This window comes from Zootermopsis nevadensis, unplaced genomic scaffold (genome assembly GCF_977971745.1).
Source record: "Zootermopsis nevadensis isolate Lab colony 2312 unplaced genomic scaffold, Znev_1.0 Znev_ptg000005l, whole genome shotgun sequence".
Taxonomy (NCBI): domain Eukaryota; kingdom Metazoa; phylum Arthropoda; class Insecta; order Blattodea; family Termopsidae; genus Zootermopsis; species Zootermopsis nevadensis.
In genome coordinates, this window is record NW_028259137.1 from 2,307,841 (window position 1) to 2,326,639 (window position 18,799).

Genomic DNA, 18,799 nt, shown 5'->3' on the forward strand with positions numbered 1-18,799 from the left:
ATTGCCTTCTTCTGTGTGTGAGTGGAGTAGTTTTTTTGGGATGCCACGGAGAAACCGGGGAAGCCCCCGGAGGAAAACTCCGTGTTGCCTAGACCACGGCCTTGCCCAACACAAGTTATAAATTTGAGCACCACCGGGAATTGAACCCGGGACCCCAGGCTTACAAGGCTAGTGTTCTGACCGCTAGACCACCGTGGTGACAGTCAGCTTTACCCCCGGGAAATGACCTCGGTACCCATTGGACAGGAGGTGTTGACGCTGAGTAACACTAGCTCTGATTAAAATTCTTTTCTAATGACCGTGTCCTACTAAAACAATTCTAAATAAATACAAATTACAATTAACGAGGCTTGTGATACCAACCCAAGCGATTGTAAGAGTGTAGTTCTTTCAAATACTGGTAGGACTGACATAATATACCTTGACAAACAGTACACTAATAATACAAATCCATGTATTTGCATAACTGATTAAATGTAACAACATAAATATAAGTTTCCACATGAAACACAGATTCTCAGTCTAATTATTACACTCCGTTAATCCCCACGTGTAACGGGATGTTTATTAACAGATCGATGACTATAACCAGCCGTTAAAGCTCACAAAATACACACATACAATGCATGCACAGGTTTGTTTACAGCAAACTGATATTCTGTCGATAAAATTGACAATACAGAATTGCCTGTTTACACGGCCAATAATGTACAGACGAAACAACCAACGATGATAATTCTGAGTGGATATATCGGCGCTCCATCAAACAGTAATCGCAGTTGAAGTCTCTATACTGTCTAGTACCAAAACTGTACATTGATATTAGAATTCGTTTCTCTGAAGGTTTTAAAGGCAGCGATATGAAAATTCGTGAAACACAGATAAATCCATTTAACCAGACACCGCCAGCGGGTACATATACGAGGTGCGATCGGAAAGTTTCTAGACTGCGCCTATAAAAACCCGTACACTTATCTCAGGTATTAAATTCATCCATCACCCTCGAAGTAGTTCCCCTGGGAGTGAACACAACGATCCCAGCGCCGCTGCCAAGCCTGGAAGCATCCCTGGAAATCTTTCTTTGTCAGCCTGTCAAGCACCATCTGCGATTCTGCCTGAATCTCTTCTATCGTCTCAAATCTCCTTCCCTTTAGCTGAATTTTCATCTTTGGGAAGAGGAAGAAGTCACACGGAGCTTAGAAAGGAAGTTGGGGTCGGTTCTTGCAAGATCTTTGAGCTCCTGACAAACGAGAAGTCGATTCTGCTTCTGGTCCTCAGACAGGAGCCTTGGCACAAACTTGGCTGAGATGCGTCGCATGTGGAGTTCTTCCTTTAGAATCAGCTGACAGGTCCCATAGCCTATCCCAACAATGTCGCACAAGTCGTTGATGGTACGACGTCGATCTTCGTGAATGGCCTGCCGAATCTTCGTAACATTTTCGGGCGTTGTGCTCGAAGATGGTCGTCCAGAACGCTCGTCATCATCGACAGAGGTTCGGCCATTTTTAAAACGTGAATGCCACGCAAAAGTTTGTGCACGACCCATTGCGGACTCCTCAAATGCTTGCTTTAGCATTTCATAGGTTTCCGTAGCCATTTTGGCGAGTCTTTGGCAAAATTTGATGCACACGCCATTCCGAAATCGCAGGAGGGTCGATGTAATGCACTACCAAAACGCCCGTAATTAAGAAACAAATGCTAATTCGATGATGCCGGCTGGCACACTGATTCACTATGAATGTAGGCCGCACCCCCTAGCGGCAGAAGCTCGTACTACATCCGGTTCGCCCGCTATTGACACAGTCTTGAAACTTTCCGATCGCACCTCGTATATCTCTCTCTCAGGTATATTTGGTTACTAATAAATAGATCACTTGAAATATATTCTCTAAATATAAACATGTAAACTCACACATAGCGAACAACTTCATAAGCAATGCAATCTAAAACGTAAAGAGCATTTTTATTACTACAGAATCCTATCCATTTCACTGTTTACATTCCGTTACGAGCTTATTCACAAATTGGGGTCCACATATTAAATGAAGCTGGTGCAGCCATGTGGCTAGACGGTGTTCCTTGTTTAAGAAAATCTGCCCCAAAAGGGAAGATTAAAATCATTAATTTTATAATCTAATTCCAATTTCAAATGGTGTATTGATAACATCTACCCATGCCTGTTTAATTTAGACTGCTATGTATAACGCTACAATAAATATAAAAAATAACACAAATTTACCTTGTAAAGACAGACATATAAACAAAGGCATAACGTTCTGGTGGGAGCTATAAAACCTAATTTCCCTCAGGCTTAGTCCAATCTTAGTAAAATTAAGAACTAATTCCATGATGCAGAGAATTGAGAAACAAACAGTCCTTCTGATACAGTCAAGAAATTTACGAACTTTTATGGAATCCGAAAGTTCATTATCGTGTTCAAAAGAGGTCGCTGTACCAGTTCACATCCTCACATCAAACTATCTTATGTTCCATATATATTTATTTTCACAGTCTATACACAAACGTTTTAGTTAAACGATGTTGTTAAAATTATATAATATTAAAACATAATGTAGTCTAAAATATTATATTTCGGCGCTTTTTATCGTAAATACGATTTACATTGTTTAGCGCTTTTTTATTCATTGAACGACATGTTTCGATGGATAAGACCTCATCTTCAGGTTTTATATCAATCTTATAATATTTTAAAATTATTAGATATTTTTAACTAAAACGTTTGTGTATAGACTGTGAAAATAAATATATATTTAATCAACACAAACATGACGCATCTAAGCTACAAATATCTTATGTTCCATTTTCATATTATCCTATCATCTATTCACAAGATTTTCATCAAAAAATTCTGTGCGCATTTCTCAACTTCTGATGCGTGCTACATGTCCCGTCCATTTCACCCTCCTTGATTTTATCACCATATTTTATTCCTTGAAGAGTAGAAACTACGAAACTCCTATTCATGTAATTTTCTCCATTTCATGTCAATCGGTTCTTCTAAGGTGCAGATACGATTCAAACATCGCTCCATAAATATAATTCAATTTACCGATATTAATCGATGTGCTGACAGTTTAAATATGTTGAAATTACGTCATGATCAGTAACTTCGTACAGATTACATTGAAAGGAAACATTCCTGTAAATGAAATCATACTTCATCGAAACAAGGAAGTCAAAAATTAGTCACATTCAGCATCATTAAGTCATAAAAAAAAAGATTTCGTAAGTTAATTCTCTAGGTAGGTCACGTGGTTTTGTACGGCAGAAGTGTGGTCATTTTCGCCGCTGATTGCTGACTGTTTCGAGATCCCGGTCTCTTCTGCAAGGCGTCTCAAAGAGACTTTAATCGTGTATGTTCGTCTATGTTTTTTTCCGTAAGAACAAGGCGTTTATTAGAAAATTCCTGACCCAGAAGTCACCCGTTAGTTAAATTAATAAACAGTAAATAAAAGCTGCTGGCTTATGTAACACGTTTTACAATCACGTGGTTCTAAAACCTAAAACCACAAAAAAAAAACCTTTAACACATCGATTACTTATTATTAATATATAATTTAGAAATCAAGATTAGAATTAGTTTTCAGACTCTTTTCGGCCTAGTAGGGACACTGAGACTCATTTCAACAAATTTCTGAGAAAAAAAATATATAATAATATTCAATATCACCAAATTCTGTACAGCTTTTAACCTTAGTTATCGTCCAGGTAACGTGCATAGGATGTCATACTGGAATTTCTTAACAGTTATGAAATATTCGATCTATGCACATACATTTTTGACTAACTTATGAAAGAGATGTAATTTTGTGGCAAGTTTAAACTAAAATACATACTAAATTAATTATTCGGATTTGTCCGTCTAATCACAATTAAATTTAAAATTTTACAAATAAGATAATTAAAATATCATTTTATGTTCCACATCGAATAATCGATTTACATTTGGAACATTTTTACAACATGTTTCGGTTTCATCGAACCATCTTCAGGTGTAAAATTATATCAACAAGCTTAAAACTCAATTACAATTTCTGTTGTGTAGCATTTTGGAAATGTTCATATCCAGATTATTTTCATATATTTTAAGCTTGTTGATATAATTTTACACCTGAAGATGGTTCGATGAAACCGAAACATGTTGTAAAAATGTTCCAAATGTAAATCTATTATTCGATGTGGAACATAAAATGATATTTTAATTATCTTATTTGTAAATTTTAAATTTTAAATATAATTGTGATTAGACGGACAAAACCGAATAATTAATTTAATATTTGATTCACAATATGACGCAATTATACTATCTTATAAAATACATACTAAAATTTGGTAACAAACAAAATTAATCCGATAAGTATACGCTAAAATATTCTCATATACCTACAATTCCAGGGCAACATAATACGAATCTAATCAAAGTTTCCACAGATATTTTTTTAGTTAACTTGTGACGATGGCACACGTGACATTATCCTCTGTGTATACTTTCTGAAAACTGGTAATTTCTGAGAAACGGTGATATCAGGGAAACTCAGTTCTTTTGTACTGTTTCAAAATAACTCACACATTAAGACTGACAAGTCTCATCTGTGGCTGTGATATTGTTCACTTCTGATGGAATGACTCAAAAGGCCACCATCAGCTTCGGTGTAAGCTGTACTGGTTCAACAAGCTTTACAATATTGGTGGTTAACATAAATTTTTTGAAATGACGTTTCAATATGAAATTAAATTTACGACTATCGTGGCCGATATTGTTTAAAACAAATTGTTTTCGCTTACCACTAAAATATTAAAGTTTGTTAAACCAATGTTAACATACACCGAAGCTGATGATATCAAACTGGGTCATTCAATGACAAGTCAGCTTATGAATGTGACACCATTGTCACAGAAAGTTCCGGTTGATAAATCAAATTTCTTTAAAAATTTATTTAAATAATAACCAATAAATATTCCACGGTTGTTGGAGTTTAAAACCTTTGAAATCACGTCCTTTTGTTCGTAATGTTTTATAAACCAACCACTTTTATTCTCTATTTATTAATTTTACTAATGTTTAATTCCTATCTATGTTATAAACCTCACGGGATAACTCGATACATAGTTTTTGGATATTTATTTTGATACCAACTGAACTTCCCCAACATTCTGTAGGGGAACCAAATTTTGCATACGATTCATACAAAAACCACGGTGTTCAAAGTCACAGGCCTTCTTAACACGCTGTTGCATTGCTGTGTGAATAATTTTAGCGGTAATTTCTGATAGAGCTTGGCGGTGTGTCATGTAGTTCCTTCCGGTGCCGGGAAGTAATACCTGCGTTTAACTTTGTCAGCAGACACACTATAGCATTTCATATGCATTTACCGCGTCACCAACGGATGCTTCCTCGTCATCTTTATTAATCTAATATATTTTTTTAAATAACATAAAGCATCTCATTATGTAATTTTCTGCTCTCCTTTCGCATCCTTTCCACTCTGCACGATTTATCAAACACCCGCAATATATATGTTCTTCATTTATAGCCAGAGGCGAAGTTTCAAAACGCTATTAAAATGTAAGCGAAATTATAATTAGGATTTAAGGTTTCCACGGCGGTGAGTCTGAAGATGGCTGTCTTCTGGGTTGTTGCGTCGTGTACTCTGGTAGAACTTTACCGACGTTTCGGAGGTCCTTGCTGCCTCCATCATCAGGGCGTAACAACCCAGAAGACAGCAATCTTCAGACTCACCGCCGTATAAACCTCAAATCTTACCAACAGTGAAACATTTGTGTTGCAGGATCAATTGGAGGAATTCTTTCCTTGTTTCTTGGATTCAGTGTTATTAGCGGTATTGAATTAATCTACTACTTCACGATAAGACTTTCCTGTTCAATACTGCGTTCGAACGCTCGCCCTGAAGAAAGAAATCCATCGACAGCACATTTTGATACATCTAGAAATGGCCAACATGTCTTCCCACAACAAGTGTCAACAACTACACAGAGCTTAGCTTTTGAAAAAATAACTTTGAAAATACCAGGTAGACAGAGAAGACCTCGTGTCAGTTATGAAAATGTGTTCGAAATGTAATTTTCAACTTACAAAAAGACTGCAAAAGACTTGTGGGACTTATTTCCGCTCAGTTTGTTTAATCTACAAACCAAGGTAAGCACGAAGTACAAATTAAGAACCTCGGAAACTGTATTCTCTACTGAAATACAAATATCATCATACGTTCTTTGCCTTGTTCCATACTTTCCACTTCGACCACCAGATCGCAGCACCTCAACGTCCACCTCACAACATCCCTCATCCGTCAATTTGTTAACACAGCTCATAGGATATTCAAATGTACAATTCTCAGGTCACGATAAATAGCATAACCTACACACCAAATTTCATCCAAATCCGTCCATTGGTTCTCGAGTTGAATGGACTAGAAAAGACGCAAGGACGGACAGACAAGACCATCTCATAACGCGTTATCCTCATGCACTTCGTGCAAAGAACGCATAACAAGTCTGAAAACCCGTTTAAATTCAACGGAAATATTTGTTTTATGTCTATCACCTATCGTTACTTTTCCATTCCTTTGACACATTCCTCCTTTGTTCCTTCCTTCCTTGTCTATTCGTCTCCTACACTTTTCGACTTCGAACAATAAAATAATCAGCCTTACCATGCAACATTTTCGTCACCCACAGTCCTATTACAAGTATTTCTAAGACCGCCTAATGGTACCAGCACTTATAAAACAGGTAACACTACAACCTATTGTCATTAACAAGCAACGGATTTCTAGAGGAAAGAAATTCTTATCAGCTATCAAAAATTAACGTTACATTTACTATAATTATTATTCTTATACAGGGTGAGAACAAAAGCACTTTATACTTTCAAAATGATACAGAAAACAAATACGGCGTACTATGAACTTCAGACCTACTCCAGTCGATAGAAAATCTCTCAAAGTTTTGTGCACAACTCACAGATACTCGATATGTGCTCCGTGAGTTATAGGGAAGATGTCGAGACGATAATCCAACTCGTCCGAAACTTTGTGTAGTGTCTCCGTTGCCCAGGAAGCTATGGCAGTTTTGTTTCGCTGTCTCAACTCTGGCAAAGATTGCGGAATAAATTTCTACTTGGCTGGGTGGTTCCACGTGCGAAATGAACGTTTCACAGCTGTTACAGACTCTTCTAGCTACAGAACACACCAACTCCTCTGTTGTGTAGCCATTTTCAAACCTAGTCCGCGGGTTCAATCTCATTCGAGGTCGTTATATTTTTAAGGGTGATAAAAATCCGTAGTACAACTACGTCCTTCGGAGGAGAAGCGAATGAGGATTGAGTAGAAATTGTGCAGAGGCAGTGTTCTCGTCACTCACTACTCACAAACGCACACTTCAAAAGACTAGGAAAACCTCCGAAAACGAGGCGGCGAAGACTCCACAACTGGGTAATAGAGCCAAGACGAATAAAAATATTTTTTACTTTAATGCATATAAAAATATACTTTTGCTATATTTTAACACATAAAAAAAATTCTTCCCTAGACTTTACTGAGAATATTTAGGGATTTGCGAGCGCAGGACAAACGCACGGAGGATCAGGTTATGATACAATTCAGTCATAAGTTCTTGAATGTGAATGGCTACCCATGCTGACATAAAGCTTAAAATATGAAGGATCTTTGTAACACCCTGTAGTTCACCTACGAGGTAAGTGCTATTTCTGCCAAGACAAATAATGAGAACCACGAAAGATTGTTATGGGACGAGAAATAAACACCTGTACCCTTTCACTCACTACCCCAGTCTTCTTCTACAGAAAATGGGAAAACTCTTGACAGGGTAATTAATCGTGAGTGTCGATCCACAAACATCTCCTCGAGGTTTCAAAGTTTAGAGCAACGCTGCTTATAGACATGAAGATACATAAGTTTAAAAAACAGAGTTCAGACGGAATATTACTGCCTGTAATTAAATACAAATATTACAACTGGGGCCCTCAGAAGTGTCTAAAAGGGGGGTTGTAACTTGGGATTATTGTCTTATTTTAGAGTGACAAACAGTGAGAAAACCACCCACGAAAAATTATGTTAAGTTCAAAACTGTTAAAATGATGGTTTTATTCTCACTGACTAACACGATGGAGCAGAGTATATCTTGAGAAACTGACAGTTGCACTTAAAATAAATATTATAAAAAGTATTTCGTATACGATATTCTAAACACTAGGCTATTTTTCTCCATTAGCCAATAAACGCTGTAAACCGAATATGTAACTTTAAATCATTCTAAATCAGGATAATAAATACGTTCACAGGGGACACGAAACCTCAAATATTCATTAAGATCTATATTAATTTGCAATTAAAGGGTAATACCTTATTTGAGTACATCAAGGTAAAAGTAGACAACCAACTTCCCTGACTGAAGTCTTTAAAAAGCTAGAAGTCGCTCTGCGAATAATTTACGACTTTTACGGAGGCCAAAAGGTTCGTTATCGCGTACGTACACAAGAGGCCACCACAGGACGTTTTCCTGAACCTTTCAACGTATCCTGAGGAACCAAAATCCTTAAATCGGCGAAATGAGGTTCAGAGTCACGACCTAAATTTCCATGATTCGCTTTTCGTGGTGGTTAATACGCTCTCAGCCTGGGGTCTTCTGGGTTCTGAAGTTCTGTTGGTGGTCGCCGATATGTCGGAGGACCGTCTTGTCTCCTACAGATGCAAGAGACATCTTCACCGCCGTGGAAATCTCAATTAGTGTTGCACTGACGGCGGCTTCAGGCTGGGAAGCAAACTCGGTGAAAATTTGAAACCAGCTACTTCAGTCATTCTAACCGTGGCCACTCAAAGTGAAGAACAGATACTGAGAGTGACTTTTAAAATTCTTAGATAAAAACGAATAAGTCACAGGAGACTGATTAAAGACGAACATACTTTAAGACAGGGGTTGTCAACCTTTTTCGCTGGCGTAACACTAATTATAATTGAACACATTAAATGTAACACTAACCAAATGCGTCCAGGGAAAACTTATTTATGTTAAAATTATCTTTTGATGATCTTACTTAACTCGCGTACCACCAGTGGCACGCGTACCATAGGTTGATAAACGCTGCTTTAAGATGATCAAATCAAGGAGGATTACACGTGCAGGGTATGTACGAGTAGAACGCATGGGACAAGTCAAATGTGTACATAATTTTTTTAAAAAAATACCTGAATTGGGAGACAATTTATAAAACGTAAGCGAAGATGAGAAGGATAATATTAAAGCGGACCTCAAGTTTATAAGATGTGAAATCACGAGTTGGATTCATCGGGCTTAGACTAGAGAACAGTGACGGATCGTTCTAAACACGGTAATGAAATTATTGGTGTCATCAAATTTCTTGACAAGAGGAACGACTGTTAACTTAAACTGACGCATGTCCAAGAATATTCTCGTTTTAATGACGTAACACCTTTGGCTTAGTTTAATTCTGTCTTTCTTGTGATATTAAAAGAGTATGTCAGCTCCGTAAGGATTTTCCTTCTACTTTAACACTTCTACATAGTAAACTTTAGTAATTTGTTACAATAAACTGAGGAGACCGAATAATATTTTATAATTAGTTTTCAAAGTAAACTCCCGAGAGACCACACACCCACACACATGCTCCACAACTAATAACAAGCTTGTTTAATTCCTATAATAAAGTCCCGAGTTTTATCCAACAAATGTAGTTCTGTATCTGATATTCTCTTATTTCAGGTGCCAACCATCGCGCACAAAACTTCCCGTAACCACGGATAAAGTAATTCTTTGTATTAAACATGATTAGCTTTGCGACCTAGACTATGAAGATTTGTCTTCTGGGTTGTTGCGCTGTGTAGTCTGGTCGATGTTAACCAACGTTTCAGAGGTCATACTGCCTCCGTCATCAGGGCGATGAGTATGAAGATTTCTGTCTTCTGGGTTGTTGCGCTGTGTAGACTGGTCGATGTTTACCAACGTTTCAGAGGTCATACTGCCTCCGTCATCAGGGCGATGAGTATGAAGATTTCTGTCTTCTGGGTTGTTGCGCTGTGTAGTCTGGTCGATGTTTACCAACGTTTCAGAGGTCATACTGCCTCCGTCATCAGGGCGATGAGTATGAAGATTTCTGTCTTCTGGGTTGTTGCGCTGTGTAGTCTGGTCGATGTTAACCAACGTTTCAGAGGTCATACTGCCTCCGTCATCATGGCGATGAGTATGAAGATTTCTGTCTTCTGGGTTGTTGCGCTGTGTAGTCTGGTCGATGTTTACCAACGTTTCAGAGGTCATACTGCCTCCGTCATCAGGGCGATGAGTATGAAGATTTCTGTCTTCTGGGTTGTTGCGCTGTGTAGTCTGGTCGATATGTACCAACGTTTCATAGGTCATACTGCCTCCATCATCAGGGCGATAATTAAACAGACTACACTGCGCTACAACTCAGAAGTAAACCCATTTTTGTACTCATATACTACTTTTGTGACCATTTATATTAATATCCTTTGTTAAATATTTACAGGTCTTAAAACACTCCATCTTCTTCGTGAATCATAATTGAAACCTCCCTTGGATAGTCCTTTCTATCCTTCATCTAAAGTGTTTTCCGTTCTCATGATGTACTCCTTGATTCATGAAACCCAACTCAGTTGCTTCTATTTTTCAAACTGAATCAGAAAATTCTTCTATTATTTAAACTTAATTAGAAGGTTCTGTGGCGATGGTGCATTATTACAATACACTTTATGGACATTATACATCGCTCTAATTTTAATTATAATCGACGTTTCGGACACAGGATTTTGTCTCCACCCTCATGTAAAACCTAATCTGTTGGGTTGAACCAATGTCTCTATGACCAGACTATAGTAGTAGTCATGGTATATAAACTAAAGGATACCACAAACACCTAGTTTAAAAAAATGACGAAACCACTCCTAAAAAGTACAGAAATGTACACGAGACCTTGCACCTACGACCGCCCTTACATTCAGGTCGGAGATAGGGACTAGCTCCATCGATTGGGGTCCAACAGAGGGCGGTTTACCAGAGGACGGAGTCAGATTCCACTCATCCGAAACGTCGTTTTGATTTAAACAAGACAAAGTCCAAACAAGTTTGTTACTAGGAATTTTTTGTGCATAGATTATTATCTGAATAGAAGATAATATTTCGGACTAATAAAAGAGAAATTTCGTGTTTTGTATTTGGCAGTAATTATGGTTAAGGATTTGAGGTTTTCACGGCGGTGAGTTTGAACCTTGGATTGTTGAATCTTGTAATCTGGTAGAAGTTTACAGACGTTTCAGAGGTCTTTGCTGAGTCATCGCCCTGATGATGGAGGCAACAAGGACTTCTGAAACGTCTGTACACTGCGCATCAACCCAGAAGACAGAAATCGTCTTTATTGTTTTGGCTTTCATAGAGGGATGTCAAGGTTTTCGCATTGGGTTAGTGATGTGTCTTGGAGAAGTACCAGAAATGCATATAGAAAATTGCTGGGGGGGGGACATTTCTTTGTGAGTGGAGAATTCAAAGACGAAAAAGCAAATGGGACGAAAAATATGAAGATTCAACGGAAGCGATCTGAATGGTAGCGTGTTTACTGACATATGTTATAAATGGGGGAAAAAAGTATATATATATATATATATTCATTTCAAAACATATTTGCACAAGAACTCTGTAAATGTTATACGTAAAAACTGTACAACTACTTGTGGGTGAGGAAGAAAGTTATAACGTGAGCTTTTTATATATTTGCGCGATTGTAAAATTTTGAAATTATGAGGGCAGTATCACGACCTTCTGCCATCTTGTTGATTTTTTTCCCAAACTAATCACTAATAAAAGTAAAAAGTAAAGCTGTCCCACTATACGCCATGTAGGCGTTTGGGGGGAGTGGAGGTATGACTCCTTTCTTCCTTGACCTCGGCACTAGATGGGGGGGTGAGTGGTCAGCATCACGCCCCGGCCGGTTTTACCCCCGGGAAAGGACCCCGATACCCATTGTAGAGGAGGCTGGGTATAAAAATATAAAACATTGTATTAAATACATATTTAGAATAGTTTGCTTTCAGACTGGGTTAACTTCGAAACCAATTAAATCTGTTAACAGAGTTCAAATGTCAATATTTTACGGTATATATATGTCGGGACCTCCTCTTAACTAAGTGATAATATTAAGGTTCGTAGTCAAGGAGTACGAGGTACGATTCTCAGGAAAAAGTCCTCCTGTTTTGCTTAAGTTTCCTAGTAATTTTTATTATAACTCTCATTCTTAAATTCAAAAATATATTGTACATTATCCAGCATATTCGCACGATTATAATGTTGGCACAGCTGATGACACTTTGAAGTTCAAATTTAATGTATCGTCTAAAATATTCAGTATTCGATAAAATCAATATCTTCGTAAGCCTATCAACGGAGGTATTACCTGTCACGTTGGACAGTTAAATAAACAGGTATTCGCCATTTTCGAAAAGTCTTGCCTGTTGTTTTGTATGGGTGCGAAACATGGTCTCTCACTCAGAGGGAGGAACACAGATTTAAGGTGTAGAGGAAGATGTTTGGGCCTAAGAGAGAAGACGATGGGGCATGGAGAAAACTGCATAATTACGAGCTTAAAAATCTGTACTCCTCCCCCAATATTGTCAGGGTGATTAAGTCGAGAAGAGTGAGATGGGCGGGACATGTAGCGGGCATGGATGGGACAAGAGGTATGCACCGGGTACTGGTTGGGAAACCTGAAGGGAAGAGACCGCTGGGGAGACCTAGACGTAGATGGGAGGATAATCTCAGGCGGGATCTATGGGAGATAGGAGTTGAAGGAGACTGGATTTTGTTGGCCCAGGACAGGGTCCGGTGGAGGGCTTTGGTTAATTCGGTGATGAACCTTCGGGTTCGGTAAGCCATCTAGTTAGTTAGTTAGCTACAAGAAACACTTTTCCCCCTCCTGTCATGATCAGTCTCTGAAAAAAACAGTTTCGACGCTAAAAGAACTCGCTTACAGTGCAATAATAACGAATAAGTTGGCCAACATTTCTCTATTGTTTTCTAAACAGTAATATGGAGATAACTAAGGCTACAAATATTAAATATAATTAAATTGTTTGTCTTTCCCTTTTATCTATTTATTCTTCGTTTATCTTTTCCTTGTCAGAAAGTTACACCAGAAACAAGCATCAGATTTTACGAGTCAAATTCCCAAGTGTCATTAGACGAGTGACCATTTTCTACATTCAGCGCCACGCACGGTGACAGGCTGAGTGAGGAAAGGACAAATGAATTTTAATAGGCGCATCGCAGGGGTACGAACGCTCCTATAAATAATATCTCGCGTCACAGAAGGTCTGAAAGCCAAGATTTCGACTTTTGAGTATTTATAGAACGATCAGATGATGGAATCGATGACACGGTTCAATGGATAACAACTACATCTTTTGCTCTTGAAACAAGACAATGCTTACCAACACCAGTAGTGAAGAAACAATGTATGAGGTGCGATCGGAAAGTTTCAAGACTGCGCCTATTAAAAACCCGTACACTTATCTCAGGTATTAAATTCATCCATCACCCTCGAAGTAGTTCCCCTGGGAATGAACACAACGATCCCAGCGCCGCTGCCAAGCCTGGAAGCATCCCTGGAAATCATTCAAGCACCATCTGCGATTCTGCCTGAATCTCTTTTATCGTCTCAAATCTCCTTCCCTTTAGCTGAATTTTCATCTTTGGGAAGAGGAAGAAGTCACACGAAGCTTAGAAAGGAAGTTGGGGTCGGTTCTTGCAAGATCTTTGAGCTCCTGACAAACGATAAGTCGATTCTGCTTCTGGTCCTCAGACAGGATGCGTCGCATGTGGAGTTCTTCCCTTAGAATCAGCTGACAGGTCCCATAGCCTATCCCAACAATGTCGCACAAGTCGTTGATGGTACGACGTCGATCTTCGTGAATGGCCTGCCGAATCTTCGTAACATTTTCGGGCGTTGTGCTCGAAGATGGTCGTCCAGAACGCTCGTCATCATCGACAGAGGTTCGGCCATTTTTAAAACGTGAATGCCACACAAACGTTTGTGCACGACCCATTGCGGACTCCCCAAATGCTTGCTTTAGCATTTCATAGGTTTCCGTAGCCGTTTTGGCAAAATTGATGCACACGCCATTCCGAAATCGCAGGAGGGTCGGTGTAATGCACTACCAAAACGCCCGTAACTAAGAAACAAATGCTAATTCGATGATGCCGGCTGGCACACTGATTCACTATGAATGTAGGCCGCACCCCCTAGCGGCAGAAGCTCGTACTACATCCGGTTCGCCCTGTATTGACACAGTCTTTAAACTTTCCGATCGCACCTCGTATTGTCGAACTTGGTTCAGTTGTTGGATCTATCGATTCTAATATGGATTATCTACGTAAGAAAAGTTCAGAAGTCATGCGAAAATCTCCGAGTTGTCAATTTTAATACTGTCATTTATATGTCATTGCATTTTCTAAGTTGTATCATTCCTTCAGGGGTTCACGCCAGTGTTGGCTCGGTGATCCTAAAATTCGTCGAATTTTATAAATTATGAAAATATGTGACTTTCTTAAGTCTCCTCCTACTTCCCTCACATTAACCCAGTTATTATCTTCGGATATTTATCAAAATTATATTCCCAAATATATTATATGGCGATGGGCCAACGTAATTGCTACACACCTAAATAAGATATTCAATATTATTCTGTTTCAGTTGTCTTTGATAATGCTGTGCCGCCTGTTTCGACTTAAGACAGCCTCTGATAGAATGCATTATTTTAGGATGGTACATCAGGTAGGACTCTAAGTGTTGTAACAATTTATGACGTTAACTGTCTTCTGGGTTGTAGCGTCGTGTAGTCTGGTACAAGTTTACCAACGTTTTAGAGGTCTCTGCTACCTCCATTATCAGAACCATCTTCCTACTCGACACCGTAATATAAATTCTTAATTCAATTTATATTTAAAACATCGTACATTCATTTAAAACACGTTTTAAAGTGGTTCTAGTTAGTAGCGAGTTATTGAAGAGGGCAGAGTATGGTAAAATAATGGCAAATAACCCTCAAACTAATTACTCTAGATTATACTGTAAAAACAAATATTCTTCGATTGGGAATAATTATTCTTTCCTGTTATATTTAACGATCACATCTATGAGAAAATTCTGGATAAGAAAAGTTGATCAGAAATGTAAGCTCTGCTAGTTATAAATAAAACTGTAACGTTAATAGAAACAAGTCTTTACAACGGCATCCAATTATTTTCAGTCGAGAGAAGTAAAAAAGTTCCCGAATGCTTTGTATATAAAATACGTTTTACAGAATCGTTACATAATATTCAGCATGTTACGAATTGGTTATTATACACACTGTACCAAACACCGATTCACTCAGGCGACATAGAATATGCAGAAACGAGACCTCGTATTGAATTAAGAACGGACTTCTACAAGTTTTAGTGCTGAATATTAAAGTCTCTCATTTTCGGGATTTTCACCCATCCTTGATCATGATTTCGTCCTGCAAGCTGATGACTACAAAGATTTATTTTCTACGTATTTACCTCCAGATCAACTTAGTATCATATAACTGTGTTTTATTATATAAAACACAAAAGATATGAACGCACGTTTGTGTTACCACAGGCGATCATGAGAAAACGAGTGTACGGGAACATTCCGAAATGTAGCGAGTTAAATATTCTTCAGGTAAAGCACAACATCCAACTTAATGCGATTTAATTTTACGATTATATCAACTAGTACACCGCCACGGTGGTCTAGCGGTCACAACACTAGCCTTGTAAGCCTGGGGTCACGGGTTCAATTCCCGGTGGTGCTCAAATTTATAACTTGTGTTGGGCAAGGCCGTGGTCTAAGCATCACGGAGTTTTCCTCCGGGGGCTTCCCCGGTTTCTCCGTGGCATCCCAACAATTACTCCATTCACACACAGAAGAAGGCAATGGCAAACCACTTCTGGATCATCTGCCAAGAACGTATATGAACAGGTCCCAGTCCGAGAAAAGGATGGAAGGATCCTGTTCATATGGACCTGTCCTAAGACAGAACACTAAATAAATAAATGATGGCCACGGTGGTCTAGCGGTTAGAACGCTGGCCTTGTAATCCTGCGGTCTCGGGTTCGATTCCCGGCGGTGCCCGAATTTATAACTTGTGTTGGGCAAGGCCGTGGTCTAGGCAACACGGAGTTTTCCTCCGTGGCATCCCAACAATTACTCCATTCACACACAGAAGAAGGCAATGGCAAACCACTTCTGGATCATCTGCCAAGAACGTATATGAACAGGTCCCAGTCCGAGAAAAGGATGGAAGGATCCTGTTCATATGGACCTGTCGTCAGACAGAACACTAAATAATAATAAGATGAGATGGTCTAGCGGTTAGAACGCTGGCCTTGTAATCCTGATGTCTCGGGTTCGATTCCCGGCGGTGCCCGAATTTATAACTTGTGTTGGGCAAGGCCGTGGTCTAGGCATCACGCAGTTTTCCTCCTGGGGCTTCCCCGGTTTCTCCGTGGCATCCCAACAATTACTCCATTCACACACAGAAGAAGGCAATGGCAAACCACTTCTGGATCATCTGCCAAGAACGTATATGAACAGGTCCCAGTCCGAGAAAAGGATGGAAGGATCCTGTTCATATGGACCTGTCGTCAGACAGAACACTAAATAAATAAATGATGGCCACGGTGGTCTAGAGGTTAGAACGCTGGCCTTGTAATCCTGGGGTCTCGGGTTCCATTCCCGGCGGTGCCCGAATTTATAACTTGTGTTGGGCAAGGCCGTGGTCTAGGCATCACGGAGTTTTCCTCCGGGGGCTTCCCCGGTTTCTCCGTGGCATCCCAACAATTACTCCATTCACACAAAGAAGAAGGCAATGGCAAACCACTTCTGATCATCTCTGCCAAGAATGTATATATGTATGAGCAGGTCCCTGACAACCTGAAGAGGTTGGAAGGATCCTGTTCATAATATATGGACCTGTCGTCAGACAGAACACTACAAATAAAAAATAATCCTCCAAACCGTGCCACGGTGGTCTAGCGGTTAGAACGCTGGCCTTGTAATCCCGGGGGTCTCGGGTTCGATTCCCGGCGGTGCCCGAATTTATAACTTGTGTTGGGCAAGGCCGTGGTCTAGGCAACACGGAGTTTTCCTCCGTGGCATCCCAACAATTACTCCATTCACACACAGAAGAAGGCAATGGCAAACCACTTCTGGATCATCTGCCAAGAACGTATATGAACAGGTCCCAGTCCGAGAAAAGAATGGAAGGATCCTGTTCATATGGACCTGTCCTCAGACAGAACACTAAATAATAATAAGATGAGGTGGTCTAGCGGTTAGAACGCTGGCCTTGTAATCCTGGGGTCTCGGGTTCGATTCCCGGCGGTACCCGAATTTATAACTTGTGTTGGGCAAGGACGTGGTCTAGGCAACACGGAGTTTTCCTCCGTGGCATCCCAACAATTACTCCATTCACACACAGAAGAAGGCAATGGCAAACCACTTCTGGATCATCTGCCAAGAACGTATATGAACAGGTCCCAGTCCGAGAAAAGGATGGAAGGATCCTGTTCATATGGACCTGTCCTCAGACAGAACACTAAATAATAATAAGATGAGGTGGTCTAGCGGTTAGAACGCTGGCCTTGTAATCCTGGGGTCTCGGGTTCGATTCCCGGCGGTACCCGAATTTATAACTTGTGTTGGGCAAGGACGTGGTCTAGGCAACACGGAGTTTTCCTCCGTGGCATCCCAACAATTACTCCATTCACACACAGAAGAAGGCAATGGCAAACCACTTCTGGATCATCTGCCAAGAACGTATATGAACAGGTCCCAGTCCGAGAAAAGGATGGAAGGATCCTGTTCATATGGACCTGTCGTCAGACAGAACACTAAATAAATAAATCAACTAGTACCAAAACGGGGCCTAATCCTTGTCAACGACGAGTGATTTAAGTATAAACTTCTTAAACCTTGTATGTACAGCTCAACTCACCCTTATAACGAGACGATGTTGTTACTGTATACGGTGTTAGAAGGGGGATAAAATTTGCAATCAATCTCGAGATTCTACTCATCACGACAAACTCAGGAAATAAACTTGTTAACGGTTCACATCGTTTCCTGGCTCCAGAACCTGGGGACTAATTATCGAGGCTTTCTGAAAGTCGTGGTAACGATCGTTCAGAGGAAAGAGAATATATTTTCAATTCCAGTGATCTCAGCAGAAATGCGTAGAGGGCGAAAGGAAGCCAACTAGGAACGAAAGGCGAAGGCTTGGTCTTGTAAATTAATTTATACTCAACTTCCTTCCTTTTGTCGCCACCTTCTATTAAGACTCTCTCCTTCAACGTATAAATTGGCTCTGAGGATGTCATTTACGAAAATGTCTTCTTGTTCAGAAATGGAACTGGCAGAACAGATTAGTAGCTTAATCTACTATTCCATGATCTATAGTTAATAAATAGATTTTTAGCAGAGTTAAAACTATGCATCTTCATAATAGACCAAACACAATTGAAATAATATTTCTTCACTGTTAGAAATGAATAATGTATCAGTATATTTGAACCTCTGAGATACACTCCTTACAATAAAACTCAAATTAAAACACTAAAATATTTTTTTTTAAAAAAAAAAGGACATAACACCCAAAATAAAAATTAAATAATTCAAAGATCTCAACAATCCCTGCGATCAGCACAAAAA

The 18,799-nt window shown here is 39.4% G+C and overlaps 2 protein-coding genes across 4 annotated transcripts in view; one reads left to right on the top strand and one right to left on the bottom strand.

The window, feature by feature from the left end:
* LOC110829598 (sodium channel protein Nach-like) overlaps nucleotides 1-6,165 on the top strand; it is a 51,784-nt gene extending 45,619 nt beyond the window's left edge. Inside the window, exon 10 of the mRNA XM_087343378.1 lies at nucleotides 5,811-6,165. Coding sequence (XP_087199504.1) covers nucleotides 5,811-6,103 — 293 coding nt within the window. The 3' untranslated portion in view covers nucleotides 6,104-6,165. The remainder of the gene's footprint in view (nucleotides 1-5,810) is intronic.
* LOC110829592 (alpha-2 adrenergic receptor) overlaps nucleotides 1-18,799 on the bottom strand; it is a 298,408-nt gene that overhangs the window by 113,139 nt on the left and 166,470 nt on the right. The window lies entirely within an intron of this gene.